We start from the raw sequence: 27,217 nt of genomic DNA, 5'->3' as shown, positions 1-27,217 counted from the left end.
CCCTGTTTGTTAGAGATGTGTCCAAACACATGAGCGCCAGGCTCTTCCGGACCTCACTGATCTCCTCTGGATGCTCAGCTTTAGTTAGAGACGCTATTCTCCTGACAGCTATGGAACACAATTACACAACGTCATTTTCACAGGAGTGAAGAAACCTACCAACAGAAAGGGGAGCTCCACACAAGGGCCACCGACGTGTAAGTGGACTGTATATACCTCCCGGACATGTGCTTGCTCTGACTTACAGCAGCCAAGCCACAGAGAAAAGACAACAATAAACCCAAGCCACAAGGTTCTTGTAAAAAGGTATCTGTTTGGATTTTTAATACAAAATGACTCAAACACAGAAACAAATATCATACAAGCTAGTTATTCAATTTAAAAATAAAACAAAAATAAATGCAACTAACAAATTTCAAATTGCCACTCCCTGTCTCCAGCCTAGATTAAAAACAGGAAATATCAAACCAACGTTTGTCTTTCTGAAGAAATCTTATTTTTAAAGAGAAGAAACCAATCCCTGAATCTGGCGGGTGGTACCAGAGGCCACAGTGGTTCTGGTAAATGGGGTACAAGAGGTTGCTGGAATATGGCCATCAGGTCCAGCTGCTTGCTAACGATGGTCATCTGAAGGCAGGTCAGCCCAGACACCATCTGACTCTGGCCAATGGCGTAGTCTGAGCCTCGGGTCACGGGGCCTTCCATTCCACATTTTCACTGGATCTCACCCATGTACAGCCTCTTGTCACTGGATGCTGAGAGGACTGAGAAAGAAAGAGCGAGAGGAGACAATGAAGGCTCAGGACAATCCTCGGGCTCAAGGGCCCTGTGTCAAGAGACAGCTGTGACAAAGAAGAGCAATTGGATTTAGCTGGAATTCTCCTAAACACACAGGGAATTGCAGTCTGGCTTTTCATCCAAGTCCTCTCAAAATCGGGAAGATGGCTGTACACAGGAAACAGCCAGGCTCAAACCCAAGAAAAACACTGTTGATGTCTATGCCAGTCTCTCTCTCTCTCTCTCTCTCTCTCTCTCTCTCTCTCTCTCTCTCTCTCTCTCTCTCTCACACACACACACACATGCATGCGTCCACCTATGTGTTTCTTTGGGGCTGTGGCATTCTCAGACAAGATTTGAGATAGTCTCTCTGTTCAGCCCAGTCTGACCTAGAACCTGCTATGTAGACTGGCTAGCCTTAAACCTCCAGTGAGCCTCCTGCTTTTGCCCACTCAGAGCTGGGATTACAAGTCCCCACCCACCCAGTCAATGTGCTTTATAGAGTCCTGGAGAACACTAACAGGTTTTCTTTAATTGGCTTAGCTAGCTAATCAAATTTAATATAATTTTAATCTAAATATTTACAAACCATTCTTGACTACATACAATCCCTGCCACTCAGAAGAGACAAAAACATGGAGAGACCTGAACTGAGGGGTGACAAAAGGCCTCAGTCTATTCAGTCTTCTTTGAGGTAAGGAACTGATGGCTACCTCACCATCTGGGACAGCAATTCCAAGACTGAACCATAGATGGCAGCAACCCCCCTGAGGCATGTGTCCACTCCAGGCTCGCTCACTCGCTTGCTCATTCATTCATTCATTCATTCATTCATTCATTCATCCATCCATCCATCCATTCATTCATTCAATATAAGTAAGCCCTGTCTTCAGACACACCAGAAGAGGGCGCTGGATCCAATTACACATGGTTGTGAGCTACCTTGTAGGTGTTTGGAATTGAACTCAGGACCTCTGGAAGAGCAGTCAGTGCTCTTAACCACTGAGCCATCTCTCCAGCCCTCCAGGCTCATTATTAATAAGCTGCAACACTGCTTCATACTGACTCTCCCTGAGATCCCCTCCTGTGGTTTAAGTGCTGAGTTCACCTGAAGAACCTGGTATTTGGGAGGCCGAGGTAGGAGAGGTAGGAAGATTACCTCAGATGAGGCCAGCATAGGATACAAAGTGAGCATCAGCTAAGCCAAGGCTACATAGTAAGACCCAGCTAGAGAGACTTTCAGTTTGGCCTAGTAATGGTGGTGCAGGCCTTTAATCCCAGCACTTGGGAGGCAGAGGCAGGCAGATCTCTGAGTTCTAGGACAGTCAGGGCTACACAAAGACACCCTGTCTGGAAAAATTAAAAAGATTCCCAGTTCCATCTGAGCATTCGTATAAAAAGCAACCCCTGGGTTACTCCTGTGCTGGGTCTCCTGTATGCTGTCAACTGCCTTCCTCTGGTCACTGTCACTGTCCCAGCCCCCACATCCCCACACCCCCAAACCCTCAAACCCCAGTGTTAACACTGAATTCACATAACTGACTCCTGCCTGCCTGCCTGCCTCTGTACCCCCAGGGTCCTGGAGAGAGGTCACTTCCCATCTGGAGCAGTCATGGCAGACATGGACTTACTGATGGGCTCATCGGGATGGAAGGCCACCTCATTGATGGAGCCAGCATGACCAGGAAGCTTATACAGGATCCTTCTGCTTGTGGTGTCCCACACGTACACAAACCTGCAAGATGCCACAACAAACAAAGGAAGGTCCCTTAGAAGAGGGTCAGAGCACTTGGGCTGGAAGCAAAATGGAGAACGTTTGCTTACTGAACAATCCTCTGGGCTTTGGAAAACAGGACAACACCAACTGAAACAGAGAATATTTGGGGCTTCAAACCAACCAAACTGAGGCCAGGCAGCAGTGCTGCATGCCTTTAATCCTAGCATTAAGATCTCTGTGAGTTTAAGGGCAGCCTGATATACAGAGTTCGTTCTAGGAAAGCCAGGGCTACACAGGGAAACCCTGTCTCAAAAAACAAACAAGGGCTGGAGAGATGGCTCAGTGGTTAAGAGCACTGGCTACTCTTCCAGAGGTCCTGAGTTCAATTCCCAGCAACCACATGGTGGCTCACAACCATCTGTAAAGAGATCCGATGCCCTCTTCTGGTGTGTCTGAAGACAGCTACAGTGTACTTATATATAATAAATGAATAAATCTTAAAAAAAAAAAGAATGCTAAAAAACAAACAAACCCCAACAAAATAGATACAGTCCATGACTGATTATGCTATTTACAGAATTGACAAAATTCTGAAATCACAGAAAGACTATACCTGCAATCCCAGCACTGGGAAGAGGGAAGCCAGGAGGACTATGGGTTTGAGGCCAGCCTAGAATGTACTGAGATGGTCTAAACCCCTATACTCAACAAATGAACAAGAGTTCATTAGTTATGTCCTGTGCTCTCTCCGTGTGGGCTCCAAATCTGAGTAACACACTTGGAATAGTTGGGTATATTGGCACATGCGTGTAAACCCAGCACTTGGTACAAACAGGCTGCAAGACATGGAATTTAAAGGCCATCCTGGGCTATATAAGACCTAAATAGTCTAGACAGGAGGCAGACCCCATCCCTGCCTCTGAGCTAGTGCTCATGCCCTCTGATGCCTATCTCTGCCACGCACAAGCCACTGTCCCTCACCAGCCCCGCCCCAGGCAGAGGGGAAGGCTGACGGCACTGGAGTCAGAATAGTGGGGGCAAGGTCCACAGCATGGACTCACTGGCCAGCTTGTCAGACAACTGCCTTTCTTTCGTTAGAATAGTGGGGGAGGGGCTGGGGATTTAGCTCAGTGGTAGAGCGCTCGCCTAGGAAGCGCAAGGCCCTGGGTTTGGTCCCCAGCTCCGAAAAAAAGAACCAAAAAAAAAAAAAAGGTGGGGGAAAAAAGGATTCTAGCTTTTTTTTTTTTGGTTCTTTTTTTCGGAGCTGGGGATCGAACCCAGGACCTTGCGCTTCCTAGGCAAGCGCTCTACCACTGAGCCAAATCCCCAACCCCTGGATTCTAACTTTTTGAGAACAAGAATATACGCAAAGTGGCACGCAGAATTAGTGACTGCTATTGCTAATGTGAGTGTGTTACACAGCCAGAGCCAATGAAGTCATGTGCTGACCTGAATCCTCTTGGCGGCTCAGCCGGTGCCTGTAACAGGGCTGCGGAGGGTTAGAGGGCACAGGGGGAGGTGATCTGTAAGCAGAAGGGGAAACCCACCAGACCCAGGCACAGCTGGAAAGTGGTTTTCTGAGTTGGATATTATCTCTCAAGTTGGCAGAAACCAGCAGAAGCCTAGATCTCCAAGGGTTTACTTCAAGGCCTTGCTCACTCCTCATGGCTGCCAATTACATGCTAAATTTAGAGGGTTCCTTGTCCTCCCCACACGTGGGCATGTCACCATTTGGTAGAAACCAGGTTACTTATACAACAGAACTGACTGCTGACTTTAGGCTATCAGGGTGGCCTGTGAAATCCAGCCAAGCTCAGCAGAGGAGCACGCTTTCCTTCCACCAAGCCATGTGTCCTCTTTAAGGATTGGTCAGAGGAAGAGGAGCAAGAAGACATTGTAAGTCAGAAGATGTGAGCTGGACACGCTAGCTCACTCCTGCTCGGAGTTCAAGGCCAGTCTGCCGTACGCACTGAGTCTGAAGACAGCCAGAGATCCATGATGACACCTTGTCTTGCAAAGTTTCTAAGCATGTCCCCAAAGGGAACCCCTGCTTTCAGGCCTCTACTGTGAACCTCTAGGCGTCACTTACAAGTCCTTCGTCCCTGGCACTCAGAATCTCTACTCCATCAGATTTTCTCCCAAGTACGCAGCACCACAGACACCAGAACCAGCCTGTATCTGACAGGTGAATTCTGCCCTGTTTCCCATTCACAACTAAGGCCTTGAGTCATTCTAAGTTCATACTCGGGAAAGCCTAGTGACTTGGCAGAGATGGACGCTATCTAACCTGCTTCCCTCAGCGACATTGGCACTTTCCACCGAGCCTGGAGCTGATTCTGAATTATCTTTAACATTGACAGCTATGACCAAATGCTGGGTTGATACAAGGGTGGCATTTGATTGTCACCTCTGACCTAGGAATTTGTCCTTGAAACAGCAAGCGCTCAGAATTCAAGCACCAACCAGTACCCTGGGTTTACAGAGGATGTCAAAAGATTGTTCTGACTGTGAGAGCCATTCACAGAGATGCCCCCAATGTCTGTCTAAATGTAAGGAAGAAAAATATGTATAAAAGTTAGATGTATGGAACAAAGAGCAATGTGTCATGCTAAAGGGAGAGAGGGGGAAGGGAGAGGGTGAAGGAGAAGAGAGAGAAAAGGCGAGGGAGCGAACACTGAGAGAGTGCCATGGATAGCTCAGAGAAGGAGCAGAGTGGTTACTGGGAAGACAGTCTAGAGAGCACTGAGGGAGGTGTGAGAGACCCTGGAGAAGAATGGCAGGAGGGACAGCCTCTAATGTATTACATGACGGGAAGGAGAAGGCAGAGACACTAGGAAGATTATCAGTCTCCAACAGATATAAACACAGTCGACTCTCTAGGCCTAAAAACAAACAGACAGAAAACTACGTGTGTCCAACATGGGCTCTAAACCATTTGTCTTCACACGGCTTCACTTCTGAGAGCCCCTCAGTCACGTGGAAAGCTGTACCTCTGTTGTCTTCACAGTTAGGCATTAGGTGTGGGACCCGCATAGCCACCCCATTCTCCACCTCATACCCAGGGACCCTTACCTGTCTGCTGAGCCAGCTGCTATCTTGCTTCCGTCTGGTGACCAGGAACACCTCAGGAGGTTCTGCAATGAAAAAAGACTCCATGAACAGTTAGTGTGCTAAACCCGTCTCGCTGCACTAGGGGTCAGCTGACTTAATTCCCTACTAGGCTTCAGTATCTCCCAGACGTCATCAGCCATCACACTCCTGCTCAAAACAGCACGCTCTGTAATCTCATTAATTTTTCTTTAAATATTTCCGTATCTTACTTCTAAAAAAAATTCTTATTCATGTATTGGTTTTTCTAGACAGGGTTTTTCTGTGTAACAACATCCTTGACTGTCCTAGAACTCACTTTGTAGACCAGGTTGGCTTCGAATTCATAAAGATCTGCCTCCCAATTGTTGGGAATAAAAAAAAAAAAAAAGCATATGCCACTATGGCCTGGCCTACCTTATTTATTATCAATCTAAGTGTATTATTTTAGGTAATCTGTCTGCAAGTATGTTTGGGCATCACATGTGTGCCCAGCAACGGAGGAGGCCAGAAACAGGCATCATATCCCCTGGGACTGGAGTTACAGACAATTATGTTCTGTGGTTACCAGGAATCAAACCCTGGTCCCCTGAGAGGGCAGTCAGTGCTTTTAACTGCTGAGGCAACTCTCAGGCCTGCTTTGTAATCTTATAATACATAAAACTAGATGCAGAAATGTTTGACCCGGGTTGGGGATTTAGCTCAGCGGTAGAGCGCTTGCCTAGCAAACACGAGGCCCTGGGTTCGGTCCCCAGCTCCGGGGGGGGGGGGGGGATGATGGTTGACCCTAGTTATTAAGGACAAATCTGTCCATAAAAATTTGTTCTGTCTTTTTTTTTTTTTTTTTTTTTTGCGGAGCTGGGGATCGAACCCAGGGCCTTGCGCTTCCTAGGCAAGCGCTCTACCACTGAGCTAAATCCCCAACCCCCTTGTTCTGTCTTTAAATGAAGGCTCATAGCTTCACTTAACTTGATTCTATTAAAATATTTTTAAAATTTTATCTTGTTTTTATTTTTCTTTGCTGTTTATCTTGAAGGAAAAAACAAACAAACAACAACAAAATCCCCACCAAACCCAATAGAAATAAAATTTATTTATAAAATAAAGCAGTATGGGTAAGTTTGCAAAAGGAAACCACTGACATCTCTTAAGTAGCTCTCTGACAAGGAAGCTGCCTCCAGAAGAGCTGCCCAGGACACATTGGAGAAAACGATCCTGAACTGGAGCCATCATGCTAGGAGGGGAACAGACACAGACCAGGGCTCTGACAGCTGGTATCTAGGTAACAGCAATGGGGGCCTGGGCCACAGACAGTAACTTACAGGATCGAGATTCCCAAGGGATAAGGCCAGAAATGAAAGCCCTGTCAGGGAGGTGCTGAAGACAAGTCTAGGAATGAATGGGCCCCAGTCTGGCAACCCGTGAGACTGCCTTCTCTAATACACTCTATTAATTTCGCTTCTGGTAAGAAGAGCTGTGAGCCCACCATGGGGGCAGCTCTTGTAATCTGAGCACATGGGAAGCTGGGCAGGAGGGAGGGCAGCTTTGATGAAGAATGGCTACTATTACCAGACTTAACTCATTCATAGTGCGTCAACAACTCTATCCTGAGCATCACTTCAAATACTTCTTCAGATCAAACGCACAGTAAAACCAACCCCCAAGGCAAGTCCTACTCACCTTTTCAAAGTTGTGGACATTTCCTTGAAATATCTTCACACATCTCTCTTTGGGAGCAAATGGCCGGACATCCCAGACACGCACTACAAAGCAAATGGCAAAGCAGTCACGCTACAAACACACGGAGCCAGCAGCTCCTAGGTCAGTAACAAATGCTGTCTTCTGGGGAGGAGGCCCCATGTGACTCTTCCCTTCTCCTGTGGGAACAATCTACACTAAAGCTGGGCTGCCAGGGCCATCCTTCTCACTAAGTTAAGGGCGCAGAGGAGAGCGGAGGAAGCAGGAGGGAGGACAACACAGTTGGGATTGCAACTGAATATAGTTAGATCTGCCTGTCAAACACGCGTGCGCGCGCACACACACACGCGCGTGCGCGCGCACACACACACGCGCACACACACACATGCATGCATGCACGCACGCACGCACGCACGCACGCACGCACGCACCATTTTTTGGGGGTGGGAAATGAGGCAGGAGGTTCAATATAAATGAGACTTTAAGGTCTCCCTGGATCTTTTTTTTTAATATTTTAATATTTTATTTATTTATTATATATGAGTACACTGTAGCTGCCTTTAGACACACCAGACAAGGGCATCAGATCTCATTACAGATGGTTGTGAGCCACCATGTGGTTGCTGGGATTTGAACTCAGGACCTTGGGAAGAGCAGTCTGTGCTCTTAACCACTGAGCCATCTCTCCAGCCCTCCCTGGATCTTAAAACACCTAAAATGAAAAAATAGTTCCCAAATGATCTCTGACAGTTTACAGTCATATCCAGCAAAGCTTCAATATGGCAATAAATTTTTTTTAATTAAAAACAACAACAACAAAAAAAGTTCTGTGGCTAAAGAGACAGCCTGGTGCTTAAGAACACTTGTCGATCTTGCAGAGGACCTGGGTCCAGTTCTCGACACCCACGTGGTGACTTACAGCCACCCACCTGTAACTCAGTTCCAGGAGGTCCAGTCCCCTTCTGACCTCTAAGGGCATCAGGCACACATACATGGGAGCACGTAAATCCATGAGGGCAAACATTTGTACACATTGAATAAAAAGAAAAAATATTTTCGGGATACAATGTGAGCACATGCTTAGGTATATTCCTGTGTGGAGATATCAGAGGCTAGACTCCTTGCCTTTCTTTCTTTCTCTCTCTCTCTCTTTTTCAGACATGGTCTCATTCTGCAGCATTCCATGGCCTGGAACGCTGTATGTCAGAGGTTCTCAACCTGTGGGTCTAGATCCCTTTGACAAACTTCTATCTCCAAAAATATTTAATTTCTAGTCATAACAGTAACAGAATTGTAGTTGTGAAGTAGCAACAAAAAAAACTTTCCAGGTCACCACAGCACAGGAACTGTAGTAAAGGTCGTAGCACTGCCTTATGTAGATCAATGAGGCTAACCTTAAACTCACAGAGTTCTGCTTCCCAAGTGCTGGGGTTAAAGGTGAACACTGTGCTCAGCTTCTACCTTATTTTTTGAAACAGGGTTCACTGAGCCTAAAACACTCTGCGCTGCTAGACTGGCTGCCCAGGGAGCCCCCAGGGAACCCCAGGGAATCCCTTGCAGCTGGGATTACAGATGTCTGAACTCAGGTCCTCAGGTCTGAACAGCAGGCACTTTACTGAGTCATCTCCCTTAGCCTCCACCGACTGCTGTGAAGAAGTCGGTAAAACCCAACTTCTCCTTCCCTTTCACTTGATAGGCACTGACAGAAACCATCCTAGTGAGATTAGTGTGTATGACACTGTCCTTCCTCCCCAAGACACACGCACTGCTCCCCATCCCCAGTACATGCAAACACTGTCCCCATTCCCAGTTGCTGGGGATTTAATCCAGGGCCTCACGTACACCAGGCAAGTGCTCAACCATACACTCGTGCCTTAGAAAACACGAACTCAATCTAATTTTGAATCTTATATAGAAATATGGGTAATCCAGGTAAAGTGAGAATACATCTTGGCTTCCTGCTCTGCAAAATTAAGAACACCACCACCACCACCTAAACACCACATTTTTTTTTTTTTTTTTGGATACAGTCTCATGTAGCCCTGGGTAACCTTGACTATTAACTGAGGTTAACTTTGAGCTTTTAAAACAATAAGCCTATTCAAAGGATAACAGTAACAAGGATTCTCACTATTCTAACAGCGATGTAGGGAAGGCTTCGTGTTCCTTACTTTCAGAACATAGACTAAAGGTAAATCCACCCAAGGTCACGTGCAATCATGCACTGTGAACAGCAGTGAGAGCCATTATACAGCAAGGGTGGCTACATCGGGACGTTTGCTCCTGACGTGAGAACACGTTCAGGAAGTAAAGACGCAGAGCCATCAACAGGCACTTCCTCAGCATCTGTTACACACCAAACACACTTGTGCTCTGGTCTCCACAAGCCTGCCAGCCTGCACAGCAAGGGCATTTCCTACTTGCCACTGTCCGTCTCACTACAGCAAACCCATCCTCCCACTCTGTACCTCAGTGACAAGCAGAGGGAATGGGAAAGGGAATGTGCTGGGAAAGCCAGAATGGTGACACGTTTTCCTGAGGACTTTGCTACCGAGGGAAGACAACTGTCAGAAAAGAGCACATAAGAAAGCTTCAAATGGGGGTTGGGGATTTAGCTCAGTGGTAGAGCGCTTACCTAGGAAGTGCAAGGCCCTGGGTTTGGTCCCCAGCTCCAAAAAAAAAGAACCAAAAAAAAAAAAAGAACCAAAAAAAAAAAAAAAAAAAAAAAGAAAGCTTCAAATGCTCAGCAGACGACCACCCATGTCACTGGCAGTCAGCTAAAGATCCCAGTATCAAGTCTGCATCCAGAGCATCTCAGAGCTGAAAGGGAAGTGTAGCCCTCCGACTACCTGCGTGGGAAGCCGGTGCATGGAGGAGATGCCGTGTGTAAAACTGCTCAGACTGGCACACGAGACTTAGGACAAGACTTCTACATCCTGGTCTTAGAACCCTGGATCCTAGATCACCTCATGCAAATGGTCTCCTAGCTGACAGGCAGATCTGTCAGCCCCTTTCCCATTGGACTTCACTTAGCCTGAGGCACAGTTCCGTCCAGACCTTCTGTGTGGCTGGATATATCCCCAGACTCCCAATAAAAATATTTTTTTATTTTTTTATTTTTTATTTTTTTAAAGATTTATTTTATTTATTATATATATAAGTACACTGTAGCTGTCTTCAGATACACCAGAAGAGGGCATCGGATCTCCTTACAGATGGTTGTGAGCCACCATGTGGTTGCTGGGAATTGAACTCATGACCTCTGGAAGAGCAGTCGGGTGCTCTTAACCGCTGAGCCATCTCTCCAGCCCCAATAAAAATATTTTTACAAGATTTATGTTTTTAGTGTGTGCAAATGTGAGGGAGCTCGCTCACAAATGAACGAGGAGGTACACGTGGCACGGAATGTCTATGGAGGTTAAAGGACAGGAGTGACTGTTCTTTTATCACGTGAGCCCCAGGCTTAAACTCAAGTACACTAAATGCCCCAGCCCCATCTGGGGTCGCCAGACCTGCCCCAGAACAGCTGTTCTCCAAAGTTACCTGTGTTGTCCATTGCATTGGACAAGAGATAAGATCCTTCAGAACTCAAGCTCAAGCCAGTTACAGAGTCGGCATGGCCTCTCATGGTGTAGGTTAACTTGTTTTGGCGTAGGTCCCAAACCTGCAAAAAATGCAAAACTATACATTCAGGATTCAAACTGAAAAACAGCAGAGAAAGGCTGGTGTAGTGGCAGACACCTTTAATCCCAGCTCTCTGTGATTTTGAGGCTAGCCTGGTCTACACAGTAAGTACCTGGAGAGCCAGAACTACATAGACACTGTCCCAGACAAGGAAAGAAAGGAGAGGACCAGCAGAGACACTGGACATGGTGGCTCATGACTTTAATCCCAGCCCTTGGGAGGCAGAGACAGGCAGATCCTGTGAGGTCAAGGCCAGCCTGGTTTACACAGCCAAGCCAGGACAAACAGGGCTATACGGAGAGACCTTGCCTTAAAAACAGCAATCAACAGACCAGATGGATGGAGTCTACAGAAGGCGCCTGGAGGTCAGTGTGTTTGCTGCTCCTGTGTAGGATCTGGGTTTGGTTTCCAGCAGTGATACCGGGTCACTGTCTGTAATTATCACTCCAATGGGGATCCAGTGCCCTCTTCTGACACACAGCAAGTGAGTGCACACGCAGGGCACACACGGAGGCAAAACATTCACATACATCATTTAAATTTTAAAAAATCTAAGAAATGAGAAAAAAAAACCTATGTAAAACCAGATGCCAGGCTTAGTGGTATATGTCTATTCCAGCACTCAGGAAACAGATGACGAAGGAGTTTGAATTTGAGGCCAGTTTAAACAGAGTTCCAGACTAACTTGGCCACGAGACCATCTCAAACCCCCAAGCCCCAAGCCAAGAGCATCCCTTGTGGAGAGAGGCAGAAGGATCAGGAGAAAGATACTCTGAGCTATATATGCATTGAGGCCAGAGGTTTCAAGACAAAAATTAAAAACCCCACAATGATGGGCACAATGGTGTATTTAGGAGCATCACTTGGGAAACAGTCAGAATCGCAAGGAGTTCTAGGCCAACCAGGGACACTCAGGAAAACTGACAGACAAATGAACACAAAGCCCAAAATTATATAAAGTAAACAAGAAACTGAAAAATACTGTGTACGATTTTTCATCTTATGTCATATATATGCATACAGAAGCGACACATACATACATGTATGTGCACACATACATTTAGAAAAGAAAAGGAAAAGCTTATTTATGCAAAGAACCCTTCTGAGCGTCTTCTGGAAGACAGAATCAAGAGTATGGAGGTGTCTGTCCTCTGCTGTTTGTTTAGAGCTCAGGTCAAAGTCCACAGTTTTGGGCGCTACCGGTGAATTACTTCTCCGGCCTCAGCAGCGTCCACATCTTCTGTGCGTGTCCGTGTTTTTGTGGTGCTGGAGACTGAACCGAGGGCCTCAGGCAGACCAGGCAGGTGCCCTTCCATTTCTAAGACTCCAAATAATAAGGCTTTGCACATGCCTGGCTCGTGGCAGGCTCTAAACATTATTGAGCAGGTCCTAAAAATAACTCTAAAGCCAAAATATAAAGATATATATAATAGACGACTAAGCATATATGTAAAAATAAACATTAACACCAACAGAAGCAGCCTGGATGTCACGAGGAAAAGATTAGCAATTCTGTGAAGGTCATTGGTATTCAAAAACCCTTCATTTAATACAGCCATGTAATTTTTCTAAATGAATAAAGTTATCTGACATCCCCTAAAGCAAGACACTTTTTTTCAGAAAGGAGTTGGGTAATGCATGTACGATGTAAAGTCTGAATAGTGGGGCTGGAGGGTGGCTCAGCGGTTAGGAGCACGCGATGCTCCAGAGCATCCCGATGCATTTCCAGGACATACACTGCAGGGTACTACAGCTACAAGTTAACTTAGCTCCCAGGGGTCAGACACTCTTCTGCTTCCTAAGGATGTATATACTCACACAAGCACCCACACGTGCACTGTGAGTGTTTAAATATACGCCTCCAACGCCAGCACCCAGAAGGTGCAGGTGGAAGGAGGCGAGTTTGAAAATCTGCCGTCCAGACAAAATAAGCCGGGTGCCGTGGCTCACACCTTTAACCTCAGCCTTAGGAAGCAGAGGCAGGGTTCAAGGCCAGCCAGAGCTACAGATTTACTGCGAATGCCAAACCAGAAATCTTAGCTCAGAAAGATGAAGACTGCATGATTATGAGAACCAGGATGCTTTCCAGAAACACAGGAAGGATATTCTAGAATACAGAGCTAAATTTAAAAGCAATATTCTTGGACTATATTTGTATGTTCCTCATATTTAAGATAAGTTCAAATTTTGGAGCAGAACATGCAAATATCAACATTCAATGGCTAGGACTTATCCTCTACAGAGAACCTGCCCTACGAGAAGGTGTAATATATTGTCTCCAGAGAAGACAGGAAACTCCTAACAAGGACCAGGCAGACCTCAGAAATACACTACACTCTAGTTCACAGAGCAGCAGCAGCCACGCTATTCATAGTCAGATGTCGTTAACACAAGAAGGTTGCTCTGCCTGTCTGTCCCTGTAGTGCAGATAGAACCAAATTCTTGCAGCTTGACTAAAAAGAAGCCAGTCCCACACAGGTACACACTCATATTACATACCCCATACATTCTGGAAAGGGAAGCACAGGACAGACACAATGGCTGACAGACACTGGGATGGGACACGGAACAAAGGCCACACTGTAAACTTTTGGGGGATGGAAACTGTCCTACACTCTGGTTATCTGTGGTTTATTTTTATTTTATATTCATTAGTGTTTTACCTATGTGCATTGGTGTGAGGGAGTCAGATCCCCCAGAACTGGAGTTATAGACAGTTGTGAGCTGCCATGTGGGTGTGGAGAACTGAACCCGGGTCCTCTGGAAGAGCAGCCAGTGCTCTTAACCACCAGCCATCTCTGGTTACTTAGCAGCTTTTTTGTTTTCTTTTGGAGATAAGGTCTTATTATGTTGCCCAGGCTGATCTCAAGCTTGTGATCCTCTTGCCCTAGCCTCCCTACTCTAGCACTATAGAGAATAATGTGATCTGGGCAAGCATTAACATGATTAAATGATGTATATAGGACTCTGCCTGTGTGTACACCTGCATGCCAGAAGAGGGCATCAGATCTCTTTACAGATGGTTGTGAGCCCCCATGTGGTTGCTGGGAATTGAACTCAGGACCTCTGGAAAAGGAGTCAGGGCTCTTAACCACTGAGCCATCTCTCCAGCCCCAGCATTAACATAAAATAAATGCACACCAAGTTAGATCACATGTATCTTTCCACATGTATTTATTCGTTTATTTACTCATTTCTTTGGAGAGTGCACCTGCACTTAGGGAGGTGAGATGACAGCTTGCAGGAGTCAGCTCTCTCCTTTTACATGGCCACAAGGGACTGAATTTAGGTCCCCTGACTCTGCAGTGGTGACAGGTCACGTCTTTGCTACTTTCCTGCTGCTTGGTAAAACTAAAGGACAAAAGTAGCTTATAGGAGGGTTAATCTGGCTCATGGTCTGAGGCTACTCCCAGTGAGGAGTTCTTGCAGGAGGGAGATGAGGCAACTGGTCACACTGTGTCTACAGTCAGGAAACACAGAGCAAGGACTGCTGGTGCTCAGCGAGCTTTCTTCTTTACACGCAGTCCAAGACCCAGTGAATGGTAGGTACTCCACATTACAGTGATCTCAGGACTTCAACCCTCACACACATGCCCAGAGATTCTAGACCCTCCTGCTATACTGGCTGGTTTTGTGTGTCAACTTGACACAAGCTGGAGTCATCACAGAGAAAGGAGCCTCCCTTGAGGAAATGCCTCTGTGAGATTTAGCTGTAAGGCATTTTCTTAATTAGTGATCAATCGGGGAGGGCCCCATGTGGGTGGTACCATCCCTGGTCTTGGGTTCTATAAGAGAGCAAGCTGAGCAAGCCAGGGGAAGCAAGCCAGTAAGTGACATCCCTTCAATGGCCTCTGCATCAGCTCCTGCTCCCTGACCTGCTTGAGTTCCAGTCCTGACTTCCTTTGGTGATGAACAGCGATGTGGAAGTATAGAAGAATGAAAGGGAAGGAAGAAATTAAATAGTACCAAAAACTCTTCAAGCACGCATGACTGTGGATCCAAGATCTGGGTTCTGTCTGCTTGCTTGTCTGTCCCTGTCGATGTCTAGTCCTCCTCCTCCTCCTCCTCCTCCTCCTCCTCCTCCACCACCACCACCACCACCACCACCACCCCCCCCACCAGCAGCAGCAGCAGCAGCAGCAGCAGCAGCAGCAGCAGCAGCAGCAGCAGCAGGACAATCAACCTTCGTGAAATACTGTGGTGAAGGTATAATCCATGGGGTGACCACACAATGATGTTGAAGTGTGACCTCCGATCCAGCGTCCACCTCCCAAATGCTTGGATTACTGGCAGCTTCATCCCTCTAATTTTATTTGAGGCTGAGATGAAATTCAGGGCTTTGTGCATGCCGTGGAGGTATTCCAGCCTGTGAACTGAACTGCAGCTCCAGCCATCTATTGTTTTCTCAGCATTTCATCATGGCTGGCTCACTAGGAGGAGCAGGGAAGGACATCCTCAGCCACATGGAAAGCTTGACTCAGATCCCAAGTCTGGGCTACATAAGATGTGTGTGTGGGCGTATGGGAAAAAGCAAAGGAGAGAGGGATGGTGGGACAAGATAGTTTCTGAGCTCCTCACATACTCAGGCAGAGGCAGACAGCGAGCGTAGCCTGAGAACTGCCTGTCAACTTGCACTTACCCAGTCTAGGACTTGGCTGAACCCCACGACCCCACGGGGAGACAATGGGTCATGGCCACCTCAGCTGCTCACTCGAGGAAACTGGGGCTTAAGGGAGCTGAAGACCAGGTGATAATCACAACACTAGAAAATGGTGGGACTGGGGCTAGAATCCAAGAAAGCTGAGTGCTACTGTACTGTCAAATGCTCCATGGCCTTTCTCCCATGTCTTTTAAGTTGTCTCTTCTTGGACAAGCTTAGAAAACTTACTTTCCACAGTGTCAAAGAGAGCCACACTAATCCCTCTGTCATTAGACCGGAGAGCTCAAAACAATCATTTTCAATGTCTTTAGTGGGGTGACATGGCTCAGCAGGTAAGGCACCTGCCACCACGTCTGACAGTTTGAGGTCAGTCCCTAGGACCCACAGGGTAGAAGAGAACTGACTGCAAATTATTCCCTGCCCTTTGCATACAAAATTAAGTGTAATTTAAAATGAATAAACAATGTCTAGGCAGGGAATGAATACACTGTATTTTTTTCTATTCTTTTCTTTTTCTGAGATAGGGTCTCTCTATGTAACTCCAACTGTCCTCACCATATAGACCAGGCTGGCTTTGAACTCACAGAGATCCATTTACCTCTGCCTTCTGAGTGCTGATGTTAAAGGAATGAGTGTGCCACCAGGCCTGGCCATAAATTACGTTTTTCATAGTTCCCCTCTACCCAAGGATTTCACACTTCGTATTAATCACCTGACCCTTGGAAACATTTATTTATTATACATAACTTTTACTTAGGATTAAATAGGACAGAAAGAAAGTAAATTTTAAGTCACTTTCTTCCTTTTAGTCGGTATTAAGTGCTAACCTCCTGCAATCTCAACACTTAAAAAAGACTAGTTTCTGAAATGTAGGTAGAAGATACATATAAACAAATATACCTTGATGTCATTGTCTATTCCGCCAGAGATGATCTGATCGCTCGTGTCATTGAAGGTGACGGCTAACACCTGGTATGTGTTCTGAAATGTCTGGATGGCTGCTTTCTTCCGGATGTCCCAAAGCTGAAGCAGAAAATAGGCACCATCAGTAACACGTCCCAGCACATCCTCCACTCAGCTTCACATGAGCAGGAAACGCCAGACCCTTGCTAATGCTTGGCAGCTCAGCTCTTCCCCCCCCCTAAAAGCAAAGTCCATCGAGCTACCTCCTCCCCACCCAAGCTGGAGCAAGCTACTAAATAGCCAAGCTTGGCTACAAGGCCACATGCCCGATAAACTTTCAAATAAACAGAATATGGGCTGGAGAGATGGCTCGGTGATTATGAACACTGGCTGCTCTTCCAGAGGACCGAGATATGATTCCTAGCACCCTGTGGCAGCCAGTTCCAAAGGATCTGACTTCCTCTTGTGGCCTTCAAAGGCATCAGGCATGCAAGGGGTGCACAGACAGATATGCAGACAACTATACACATATAATAAAAATAAATCTTAAACAAACAAAGCCAGTATGTAAAACATAAAGACAAATATATATAAACAAGTGTCAGGGACGAGGAAGACCTAGATGCTGCTCAAGGAAGAGCTTGCTCAAGAAAGGACCATCGTGCGTTCTGCTAAGTTCATAGACTGTTCTCTGCACTCAATCAGCATGCCTGCTGAGCCTGACTTAGCAAGGCTGTAACCGCACTGTCTTGACCTCACTACATCTCCAGTGCTTTCATTATGAAACAAGAGTGGCTCACAAAGTGAGATCAGTTTCTCACACAATGGAAGGCCAGTGGAATAAGACATCTTTTTTTTTTTTTTTTGGGTTCTTTTTTTCGGAGCTGGGGACCGAACCCAGGGCCTTGCACTTGCTAGGCAAGCGCGCTCTACCACTGAGCTAAGTCCCCAACCCCATAAGACATCTTAATAACAGTTTCAGACTCTCTGTCTCTCTAAAGACAAGGTCTTACTCTGCACAGGGCCCCAAACTCCTGGCCTCAAGGATTCCTATTGCCTCAGTCTTCCAAGTAGCTAGTTCCAAAGACACATGCCACAGCCAGCCCAGATCCCTTTGTTAAAGCGTGAATAACGACGGTGCACCTATGTCCTCAGTTTCTGAAAGGCTGAGCCATGCCAACTGCTTAAGTTCAAGAGCTTGAGACTCTCTAGGCCACAAGTAGCTTGTTTAAACACCTGAATTAAAAAGAAAAAACCAACAAACCAAACCAAAAATTCACCCTCCCCAAACCTCCCAAAGCTTGGAGACAAAGTGCAAGTGTGTACGTGCTTGTGCATATATGTGTCTGAATGGACATGTGTGTATGGATGCATGTTACCCAAGTTCTCTACTGGTCTCCACCTTAATTTTGAGACACACATATGCATACATTACGCTCATAATACAAACAGCAGATTAACAAATGGCGCATACGGTTTATTCACACAAAAGACTCTGAGCCAAGCTGTGGCATGTATCTCCAGTACCAGTAAATATGGAATGAACAGGATATGGGATTTGGACCAATGAGAACATGTAGTAAGTTCTAGGTCAGCTAGAGTAAGATCAAAAACCCCAAGAGGGCTATAACTACTCAGCGGGTAAAGCTGCTGGTTGGCAAGCCTGCTGACCTGCGCTTGATCCTTGGGACCCAAACAGTAGGAGAGAGCTGACTCCTAGCTGTCCTCTGGCCTCCACATGCACATCATGGTATGCATGCCCCACCTACCCCAATAAACATAAACAAACAGGTAAAAAAGTTAAAAGGCTAGAGAGATGGCTCAGTTGAAAGTGTTTGCTAGATACACGAGCAAAGGGTTCAGATTGACCTCCAACATCCATGCACAAGCTGGCATGGCAGTGCCCAGCACGGGGAGCCGGAGCCGGATCATGGGGCCTGCAGTCAGTCACCCCTGCTCAGCAGATGCGCTCCAGGTTCAGTGAGCGCCTGTCTTAAAGAGTAAGTGGAGAGAGGAAAACCCTGGAAGTTGACGGTGGCCTTCACCTGTGTGAAGGTGAGCACGGCATGCACACCCGCACATCCTGAGGAGGTGGTGGCAGGAGAGAAGTCATCACAGTGCAAGCTAGGTTCTGTGTGGCCTACCTGAGGCCCTGCCTCAAAACAAAAGAACACCTTAGTCAGGGTTTCTATTGCTGTGATAAAACACCATGGCCTAAGCAGCCTGCAGGGGTTCACATCAGTTTACGTTCCCATCAGTAAGGAAGATCAGGGCAGGATCTCAAGCAGCGCAGGAACCTGGAGGCAAGGACTCATCCTCAATCAAGGAAATACCCACAGCCTACCTACAGCAGACTTCACAAGGACATTTGCCCAACCAAGTCCCCCTTTCCAAATGACTCTAGCCATGTCAAGCTGACAGAAAACTAGGCAGCACAAAAACCCAACCAACGCCAAAAAAACATGAAAAGCTCAACACCATAGTTTATAAAAGAAATGCAAATAAAAAGTTACTCCTGCATGGTGTACACTGCAGAGGCAGGCAGGACTGTGTTGAGGCCAGCCTGGTCTACATAGTGAGTTCCAGGACTGCTGGGGATACAGAGACCCTGCCTCAAAAAAAATCAAGACAAACAAAAACCAAAAGCAACAAACAGAACCTTAACAAAAAAGATACTATGATCATGATCTTATTTTTACTTTTGTTTTTTAGGACAAGGTCTCACTTTGGAGCTTTAGTTAACCTGGAACTCATCCTGTAACCCAGGCTAGCCCAGCAGGATAGCTACTGTAATAAACAGACTGGGCTGGGCAGTAGGGGTGCATGTCTTTAATCCCAGCACTGAGGGGTTGGGTGGGCTGAGGCAGATGGATCTCGGGCCAGCCTGATCTACGGAACGAGTTCTACAATAACCAGTGATACAGAGAAGCCCTAGGTCGGAAAAACAAACACACCCAGGAGTGCTGCATGCCTATAACCCAGCAGTGCGGAGCCTGAGGCAGGCAGAGCGCTTCCAATTTCAAGCCAGTCTGAACCCACACAGTAAGTGTGTCTTGAAACCAACCAACTGATCAACTACAACACATAGTGCTAGGCACTGTAGTGCACTATTTGAACTGTGGGTTACAGTCATTTGAACTCAGGGGTTAGCCTGGCCACACAGCACAGACTCAGTCTCACCAGACACCTCTCATCCTAGCACCCAAGAGACTTAGATAGGAGGAACAATGGTTCTGAGGTGAGGTTTCTGTACATGGTAGGACCCTGCCTCAAAAAAACTACCCCCACCCCAAGCCAAGAATTCCTTATCTTTCTGCTCCCCCTCCCAAGCAGCATGGTCACAGAGTGGAGGACCACATTCAGCTGTGATCAACCTTTGCATACATGTTTATAGTGTGCATCTGTGATGCATAAGCACAAGGTGTACACTGACACCGGGTGCCCCTCCACCTTACACAGAGGTGGCTTCTAAGCCTAAGGCTTGTCATTTCAGCTAGTCTGTAAAGCCAGCCTGTTCCGTGGATTCCGTCTCCACTGCCAGTGCACTGGGATTATAGTAGCCACAGAGCTGGCATCTTTCGCACATGGAGGTAGGTATCTGAGCTGTGGTCCCCATGCCTGCACAAAAAACATGTTTCCTCAGCCGTGAAAAAATGAGTCTGTTGCACCATGTGGCTATCATGTAAATTAAAGTGGTACACCGCAGTGTGCTTGAGGTAGGTGCTCCGGGGGCAGAGGAATCTTCTGTTGTCTTCTCTAAATCCCCATCCTGGGTCAAGATGGCTGTGTAATGGGGAGATGGAGAGATAGCAGGCAGCAAGGGGCCTGACCCTGTGCCCTTGAGAACACTGAGAAGGTAGCCAATGCCAACAGGAGTCACCACTGACTATCCCATGATTTAAAAATGCCCTTAGGGGAACCAGAAGCCAGGAGCTCAGCCATGGGAGAACCCTCAGTGTAAACTCCAGCAGAGTGCCTCAATTTCCCCAGTCCTTTTCTGCTGGGCGTTCGAGTGAGCTTGGATTTGACAGTTTCCTCCGTCTCTTTCTCAGGCAGGCCACCTCAGGTCTCTGATGGCCATTATGAACTGATTCTAGGATTTTTGCTACTTACTGTTTGTTCTTTTATGTTTGCTTGTTCTGTACTTAATAAACTCACTCATTAGAATCCAAAGGCACAGGTATCATGGGTCATTTTGTACAGCTATCATAGATCACACTGTACAGAAAAACAGCCAAGGCTGGCCTCAAATTTGAGATCTTCCCCCAACACTAAGATTGTAGCTTGTCTCATTTCAGTTGTAGGAAAGATCTAGGGCAGGCAGACCAGACTCCACAGCAGTTACCAGGGGTCATATATAGGACAGCAACAGGATTGACTTCTTTAACAGGGCTGGAGTTTTGTGGGAGAAAATGAAATGTTTGGGTATCAAAGTCATTTTAATTTTGATTTACTTCATTTAAATGCTAGGCATTGAACCCAGGCCCATGTGTGGAAGGCACGGAGTTAGCCCCAGTCTTGCTTGTTACTATACAAGATTCCAAGGTGAATTTAAGTTTATCTCAAAAAGATCCTCCAGGAAAGTCCACACTCCTTAGCATCAAAATCAAGGCTTTGAGAATCCAGTTCCCACATAGGTGACAAACCTTTCTTCAATCTTTGTCTCAATGAATAATTTTTACTCAGATCAAAATAGTATTTATCCCTCATTCCCCCTTCCCCCTTTCTTTGAGGCAGGATTCCCTATATAGCCCAGGCTAGTCTGAAACTCACCATTTTCTTGCCTCAGCCTCCTGTTTCTGGGATTATAGGAATGTAGCCCAACGCCTGGCACCAATCTGTCTTTAACCTAAAAGGTATGGTAGCCACTTAAAGTTTGATTAAGATAATTAAAAAATTTTTGAAATAATCACAAACATACTAAAACGTTGTAAATTTTTTTCTTTTTCCCCTAAAATCATTTTAAAGCAAATTGCTGACTTAATGCCCTATCCTCCTGAATGCACCCTAGGGCTTGTCCCAAAGATGGTTCTTACTTAACCTCAATATGCCATCAAAATGAAGAAATTAAATTTACCATAATTCTCAAACGCCATTCAAGCTGAACTATTATCCCCCTGCCCCGCAAAGACATTAAAGTTCAGTTTGTAATTATGTGTTAAATTTGTCATGGCTTTTTTCTCTCTTAGATTTCCCTTGAGTTCTGTGGCCCCAGCACTTCTGAAGACCACAGAGATCTTTCTCTCTGTACTTGGATTTCTTTGGTGTTGCCTCGGTGAGACAGAAGACTTATCTTTGGTGGGAATATCACAGAAATGGTAACACATCTTTATCGTGTATCAGCAAACGGCTCACGGATCTGCCTCATTGTTAATGACATTCAGCTGCATTACTCGCCTAGAACTGTTTTACAAGGTGCTCTAGGCTCCTCTTATATTTTCAGCTGTGAGGCGAGTCTTTAACATCCGAGTCATCTCTCCAGGCCCTACGCTCATCTTAAAGCACTTTCCCTGACTAGGTCTAAGCTAAGAGCCCAAGTTTTGTTTATTGGCAAATGGTATTTAAAGACCAGGACATAAATAACAAAAAAAACAAGCAAACAGGGCCAGGTGTGGTAGTACTCTTGGTCACCTTTAATCCCAGCACTCAGAAGGCAGAGGCAGATTTCTGTGAGTTTAAGGCCAGTCTGGTCTACAGAACAAGTTCTAGATTAGCCAGAGCAATATAGAGAAACCCTGTCTTGCAAAACAAAAACAAAAACTAAACAAAAAAGACCAAGCCATGACGCTGAGACTCAGTGGTTCAGAGCAGAGCACATTCTCAAATGCTTGAGGCCCGGGGTGATAGTCAGGAGATCAAGTTAGTCTTGTTGCTCCTAAGGCTTCTTCTAAAGCTGGGCAGTATGTGTTTACCTCAGAACATAGATGCCTGCACACACAGATTTACATCCTTTTTGTTTTCTCAAAAAATGTCCAGTGCATCCCAGGCTGGCCTCAAGTTGCCAAGTAGCTGATGGTGACTTTAAAATCTGGATCTTCATGTGTCCATTGCTCCTGTGCTGGGGTTACAGTGTGCACCATGCCTAATGCACGTGGTGCTGGGGATCAAACCCAGGGCTTTTTGTGTGGCAAGCAAGATCCACACCACCTGCACCATTTCCCCAGCCGTATATATATTGGATTCACTCCCCAAAATACTGAGAGTTCACATTCTGATCCCTCTGGAGTGAGTATTGCCTCTTATCTAAGAATGTTTATTTTCAAATAAGAATTTCTCAATTTATGTTATCAACTTCTGAAAAGAAAATGGGAGTTCATACTGATTATATCTGAGCACAGTACCACAAGACTTGTTTGATTTTCTCTCCTACTTTTTGAGAGTGAGTTATCTTCCTGCGATTCTAAATAGTTTTACACATTTGATCTGGCTTTGTGTATGTAGCCAATTTCCCACTTTCTCTTCAACTCTTTGCCTCCCTTGGTGCCTTCCCACTTTGGTTGTCCTTAAGGATCCTCCTCTCATCTAGGCTGAGCTGACCTCCTTACAATATAGTAGACCCTATCACAAGAACGCAGTCCCATAAAAAAAGTTTGATTGATGCCTTCAAATAAATTCAAAATAAAGAACTATGCAAAAAGTACTCATCTTTAAGTGATATTACATGTTATCCATATTACAAAATATTACTTTGATGGGGCTGAGAAGATGGCTCAGCAGTTAAGAGCACTTTTTGCTATTGAAGAGGACCTGGGTTCGAGCCCCTGCACCACAAGGTGGTTCACAACCATCTGTAATCCAGTTGCAGGGGATCCAATGCCTTCTGATCTCTGTGGATATAAGGCATGGACATGGCACACATAGACACACACACAGAAACTTATACGCAGAAACACGAGGACAAAGGGCTGCTTTTGGTCATGCCTGTCTCATCTCAGCAACAGAAACTCTAAACTAAGAAAGGCCCATGGTCTCAACTACTTAAAATGCTGTAGTTCAGGACTAGCCTGGGCTACAGGTGATTAGGGCTGAACTGGACAACTTATTGAGATTCAGTCTCAAGTGCCAGCAGAGGTCAGAAGAAGGCACTTGATCTCCTAGAACTGGAGTCACAGAGGGCTGTGAGGCACCACGTCGGAATCAAATCTAGGTCCTGGGCAAGAACATCAAGCGCTCCTGACTGGTAAGCCATCTCTCAAGCCCCATATTTACTGTTCTTAGGAAGGACTAGGTATGTATGCTATACACACAGAGACACGCAGACAGAGTATCCATACACATAAAACAAATGTCTCTTAAAAAAAAATTAAAAAGTAAGAAGCCAGGATGTGGCAGCCAGAGAAGGGGGACCAGGAGAGAGAGAGAGAGAGAGAGAGAGAGAGAGAGAGAGAGAGAGAGAGAGAAACATGGTATCAGGATATATATGTATGAAGTAGTAGCGTGTGTGCATGCATGTATGTAGGTGTGAACACGGTATCAGGAGCTACATGTATGAAAGTGTCGCAGTGAAACAAACCCATGATGCAGTTGGTATTATGAAGCACCATGCTTTCCCCCTTCCTATTTCTAGGCTTCACTTTCTCTGTTGGTAAAGTGAGCATGCTAGAGAGGACCAGTGGGTTCTAAATTCTCAGTGGAGTAGCATTTTAAAGATTTCCATGACCATTCGAGACTCACTGAATCAGGTTCTGATTAGTTTTTACTTACATGCTACTTCCTTATTTAGTTCTTTTTCTTGAGACAGTCTGGTTGGGTATCTCAGGATGACCCTTCTGACTTTAACCACCAGGCTGGGTGAGTTAGTGTTATCATTTGTCTTTTGAGACTCTCACTTCCCAGCTGAGGTTGGCCAGCACACCAGCTCTACTCTGGGTATTTTCAATAGGCTCTTCAGGTGATCCTAACACACAGTTTGGGAATCATCCCACTAAATGATCTGCAGTTCCCAGCCTAGGTGACTGAGATCATTTGCTGACCTTTTTTAGACATCTGTAATTTCACAACAACCTTGTAAGACACATCTATTACTATTAGAGTTCAAAGGGTTGACAAGGCACAAGTCCACAAGGCAGTGGTGATGCACGAGGCCAGCCTGGTCTACAGAGCGAGCTCCAGGACAGTCTCTCTACGTACACAGAATACACAGACAAACCCTGTCTCTAAAAGAAACCACAAACAAGTAATAACAAAACCCCAAAACAAACAAAAATCCCAACAAACTAGTCACACAGTTCACAGCTGAGCCATGAGTCAAATCCACGCAGCCCACTGATTCCATAGCAATATATTCTATAGAATTCTATAGAGTATTATTTTAATTAGGAAATTTTTGAGTGTCCTTTGGAACACTGGCAGGAAGGTAGGATAGAGACTGTCTTAAACAGCGACACAGAGAGATAACACCTACCTTAACTGTGCCATCGTCGCTGCCTGTGCAGACAAGCTGGGGCCCCCGCCTGGCTGGATAACAGGAGTTCACAAAGGAAGTATGCCCTTTTAGCCTTTTAACTCTCTCTCCTGTTTCACTATCCCACACTGCCACAGTTTTATCTGTTGATGCTGAGAAGAGCATGCTAGAAAGAGAACACAAAATAAGACAAACAGGGACTGGAGGGATGACCATGACTCAGTGGTCAAGAGCGCTGGCTGCAATTCCAGAGGACCTGAGTTTGTTTCCCAGAACCCACATAATGACCCAGTAACTCTAGTTCCAGGGAACTGATGCTCTCTTTTGGTCTCCACAAGTACTGCATGCATGTGGTATACAGAAATACATGTAGGGCAAACACCTAAGTGCATAAAATAATTCTCAAAAAGTCCTCCCCCTTTCTCTCCAGAAGGTGTCCAAGTGCCTGCTGCGCTGTGAACACATGAACACAGGGTGCCTCGCCCTGCCTTTGGCATCCTATCACCGTCTAGATTCTGCATCAGGTTGACCTCACAAACAAGACCGTGGTTTCATCAGCTGATCTTTTCCTTCTCTGTGATACACATGGATACAATGTCCTCTTACATGAAGTATTTAAGCACCGCCTGCTGTGGTCAGGAGGAGGCTGACTGTGGTAATCCTACATTTAATAGGTGAGTAATTCCAATCCTTTGTTCTGTTTCTGAGAATGTTTCTAAGTTAAAGTTGATCTCACAATGCTCTATGTGGTCCAGGCAGATCTTGAACTCAAGATGCTCCTGTCCCATCAACACCCAAGAGCTGGGCATGGAGTACATGCAGCAATACTCATTATAGTGCTGAAGAAAAAAACATTATTTCTATTTTATGACAACAGGTATGTTGCCTGTAAGTGTGTGCCATGTGTGTGCAGTGTCTATAGGCCTGAAGAGGGCTTCGGATGCTCTGAAACTTAAGTTACTGAGGGTTGTTATCAAGAATGTGAGCGCTGGGAACTGAATCTAGGTCTTCTGCAAGAGCAGCAAGTGCTCTTAACCTCTGAACTGCCTCTCAGTCCCTTATAATGCACTCTTAATTTACAGTATAATAATGTAGCACTGTGAAGGTTGAGATCAGAAATGAGAAACAGGCCAGGTGCAGTGCCATATACTTGCAGTCCCAGTTACTCAGGAGCTGAGGCAGGAGGATTGCAAATCCGAGGTCGGCCCGAGTAAATGATTCAGAGGGAAACACAAGGGCTGTGGAGATGGTTTAGCTGGGATGAGAACCAGAGTTCATTCAAGTCTCCACATGAAACACTGGGCATGGCCATGCATACCTGTAAACCTAGCTCTGACCGGGCAGAGGCAGGAGAGGATCGCTGGGACTTGCTGCCCACCAACTTCGCTCTAGACTCAGTGAGAAAACTTGTCTCAGGAGACTAATGTACAGAAATAAAACAGGAGAGCTGATGTTCCTTTGTCCTTAAATGCACGTATGAGTGCAGACACACTCTACCTCCAAAATGCCATCTATATGCTATTAGCATAACGTCTATCTTAGAATATAGAGCTATGAACAAGTGAAAATAAAAATTAAAAAGAAAGAAAAGAAAGATTATGTGTAGGATGATGTCATTATGCAGATGAAGGCAGCTACAAGTTAGAACGAGGCCTGTCATTGGACGAGAAGGAAGGATGGGTGGGAGAAAAGTTTTAGAGGAGGAGGAGACTGGAGGGAGAGAAGAGAGCAGCCGAGAGAACATGGAGGCGGATGTTAAGGTTCCTCTCTGTACATTTACAGGTTGTTATGATTACTTTTAAGGGATGGATGTGTACAGAGCTCTGTATGTCTATCTAGATGAGCAAATTATATCTTATCAATTGGATCAGAGGTTACTGTGTTGTGTGTTCTTTCATGTGGTGATTTAATTGAGTTCAAGAGAGTGTGTGGTGGCTGGACACACTGGGCCACCATGGAATTGGTATATGTATGTCTGGCATGATGGCAAGCTGCCTTGAGAACTAGATGGGTAAAGAGATTGTTGCCGGGCTCAGATGGCTCAGAGATCAAGGTATCCATTTCCAAGCCTCATCTCTGTGCCCCATATTGTAGAAAATAAGAACCAACGCCCCAAATTGGCTACTAATCTCCACGGCTGTTCTATACCATGTGCCCTCCCCCCCACATCCCTAATGAGTATGTTAAAACTCAACAGTTTTGGTAGAAAAGGACTTCAGAAAAATGTATAATATAAACAGGTAAAATGTGGAGAATTTCCTTATCTATTTGTTAATTTTAATTTTTT

The 27,217-nt window shown here is 45.8% G+C and overlaps 1 protein-coding gene across 1 annotated transcript in view; it reads right to left on the bottom strand.

Moving 5' to 3' along the window:
- Positions 1-280: 280 nt before the first annotated feature.
- Snrnp40 (small nuclear ribonucleoprotein U5 subunit 40) overlaps positions 281-27,217 on the bottom strand; it is a 33,157-nt gene continuing 6,220 nt past the window's right edge. The window contains exons 4-10 of the mRNA NM_001134556.1: positions 24,931-25,096; positions 16,524-16,646; positions 10,823-10,943; positions 7,262-7,344; positions 5,567-5,628; positions 2,409-2,512; positions 281-764 (exon numbers count right to left, since the gene is read on the bottom strand). Coding sequence (NP_001128028.1) covers positions 715-764; positions 2,409-2,512; positions 5,567-5,628; positions 7,262-7,344; positions 10,823-10,943; positions 16,524-16,646; positions 24,931-25,096 — 709 coding nt within the window. The 3' untranslated portion in view covers positions 281-714. The remainder of the gene's footprint in view (positions 765-2,408; positions 2,513-5,566; positions 5,629-7,261; positions 7,345-10,822; positions 10,944-16,523; positions 16,647-24,930; positions 25,097-27,217) is intronic.

This window comes from Rattus norvegicus, chromosome 5, assembly GCF_021556685.1.
Source record: "Rattus norvegicus strain SHRSP/BbbUtx chromosome 5, alternate assembly SHRSP_T2T, whole genome shotgun sequence".
In the NCBI taxonomy this organism is placed as follows: Eukaryota; Metazoa; Chordata; class Mammalia; order Rodentia; family Muridae; genus Rattus; species Rattus norvegicus.
The sequence above is the reverse complement of the archived record's forward strand: the minus strand, read 5'-3'. Positions and strand labels throughout refer to the sequence as shown.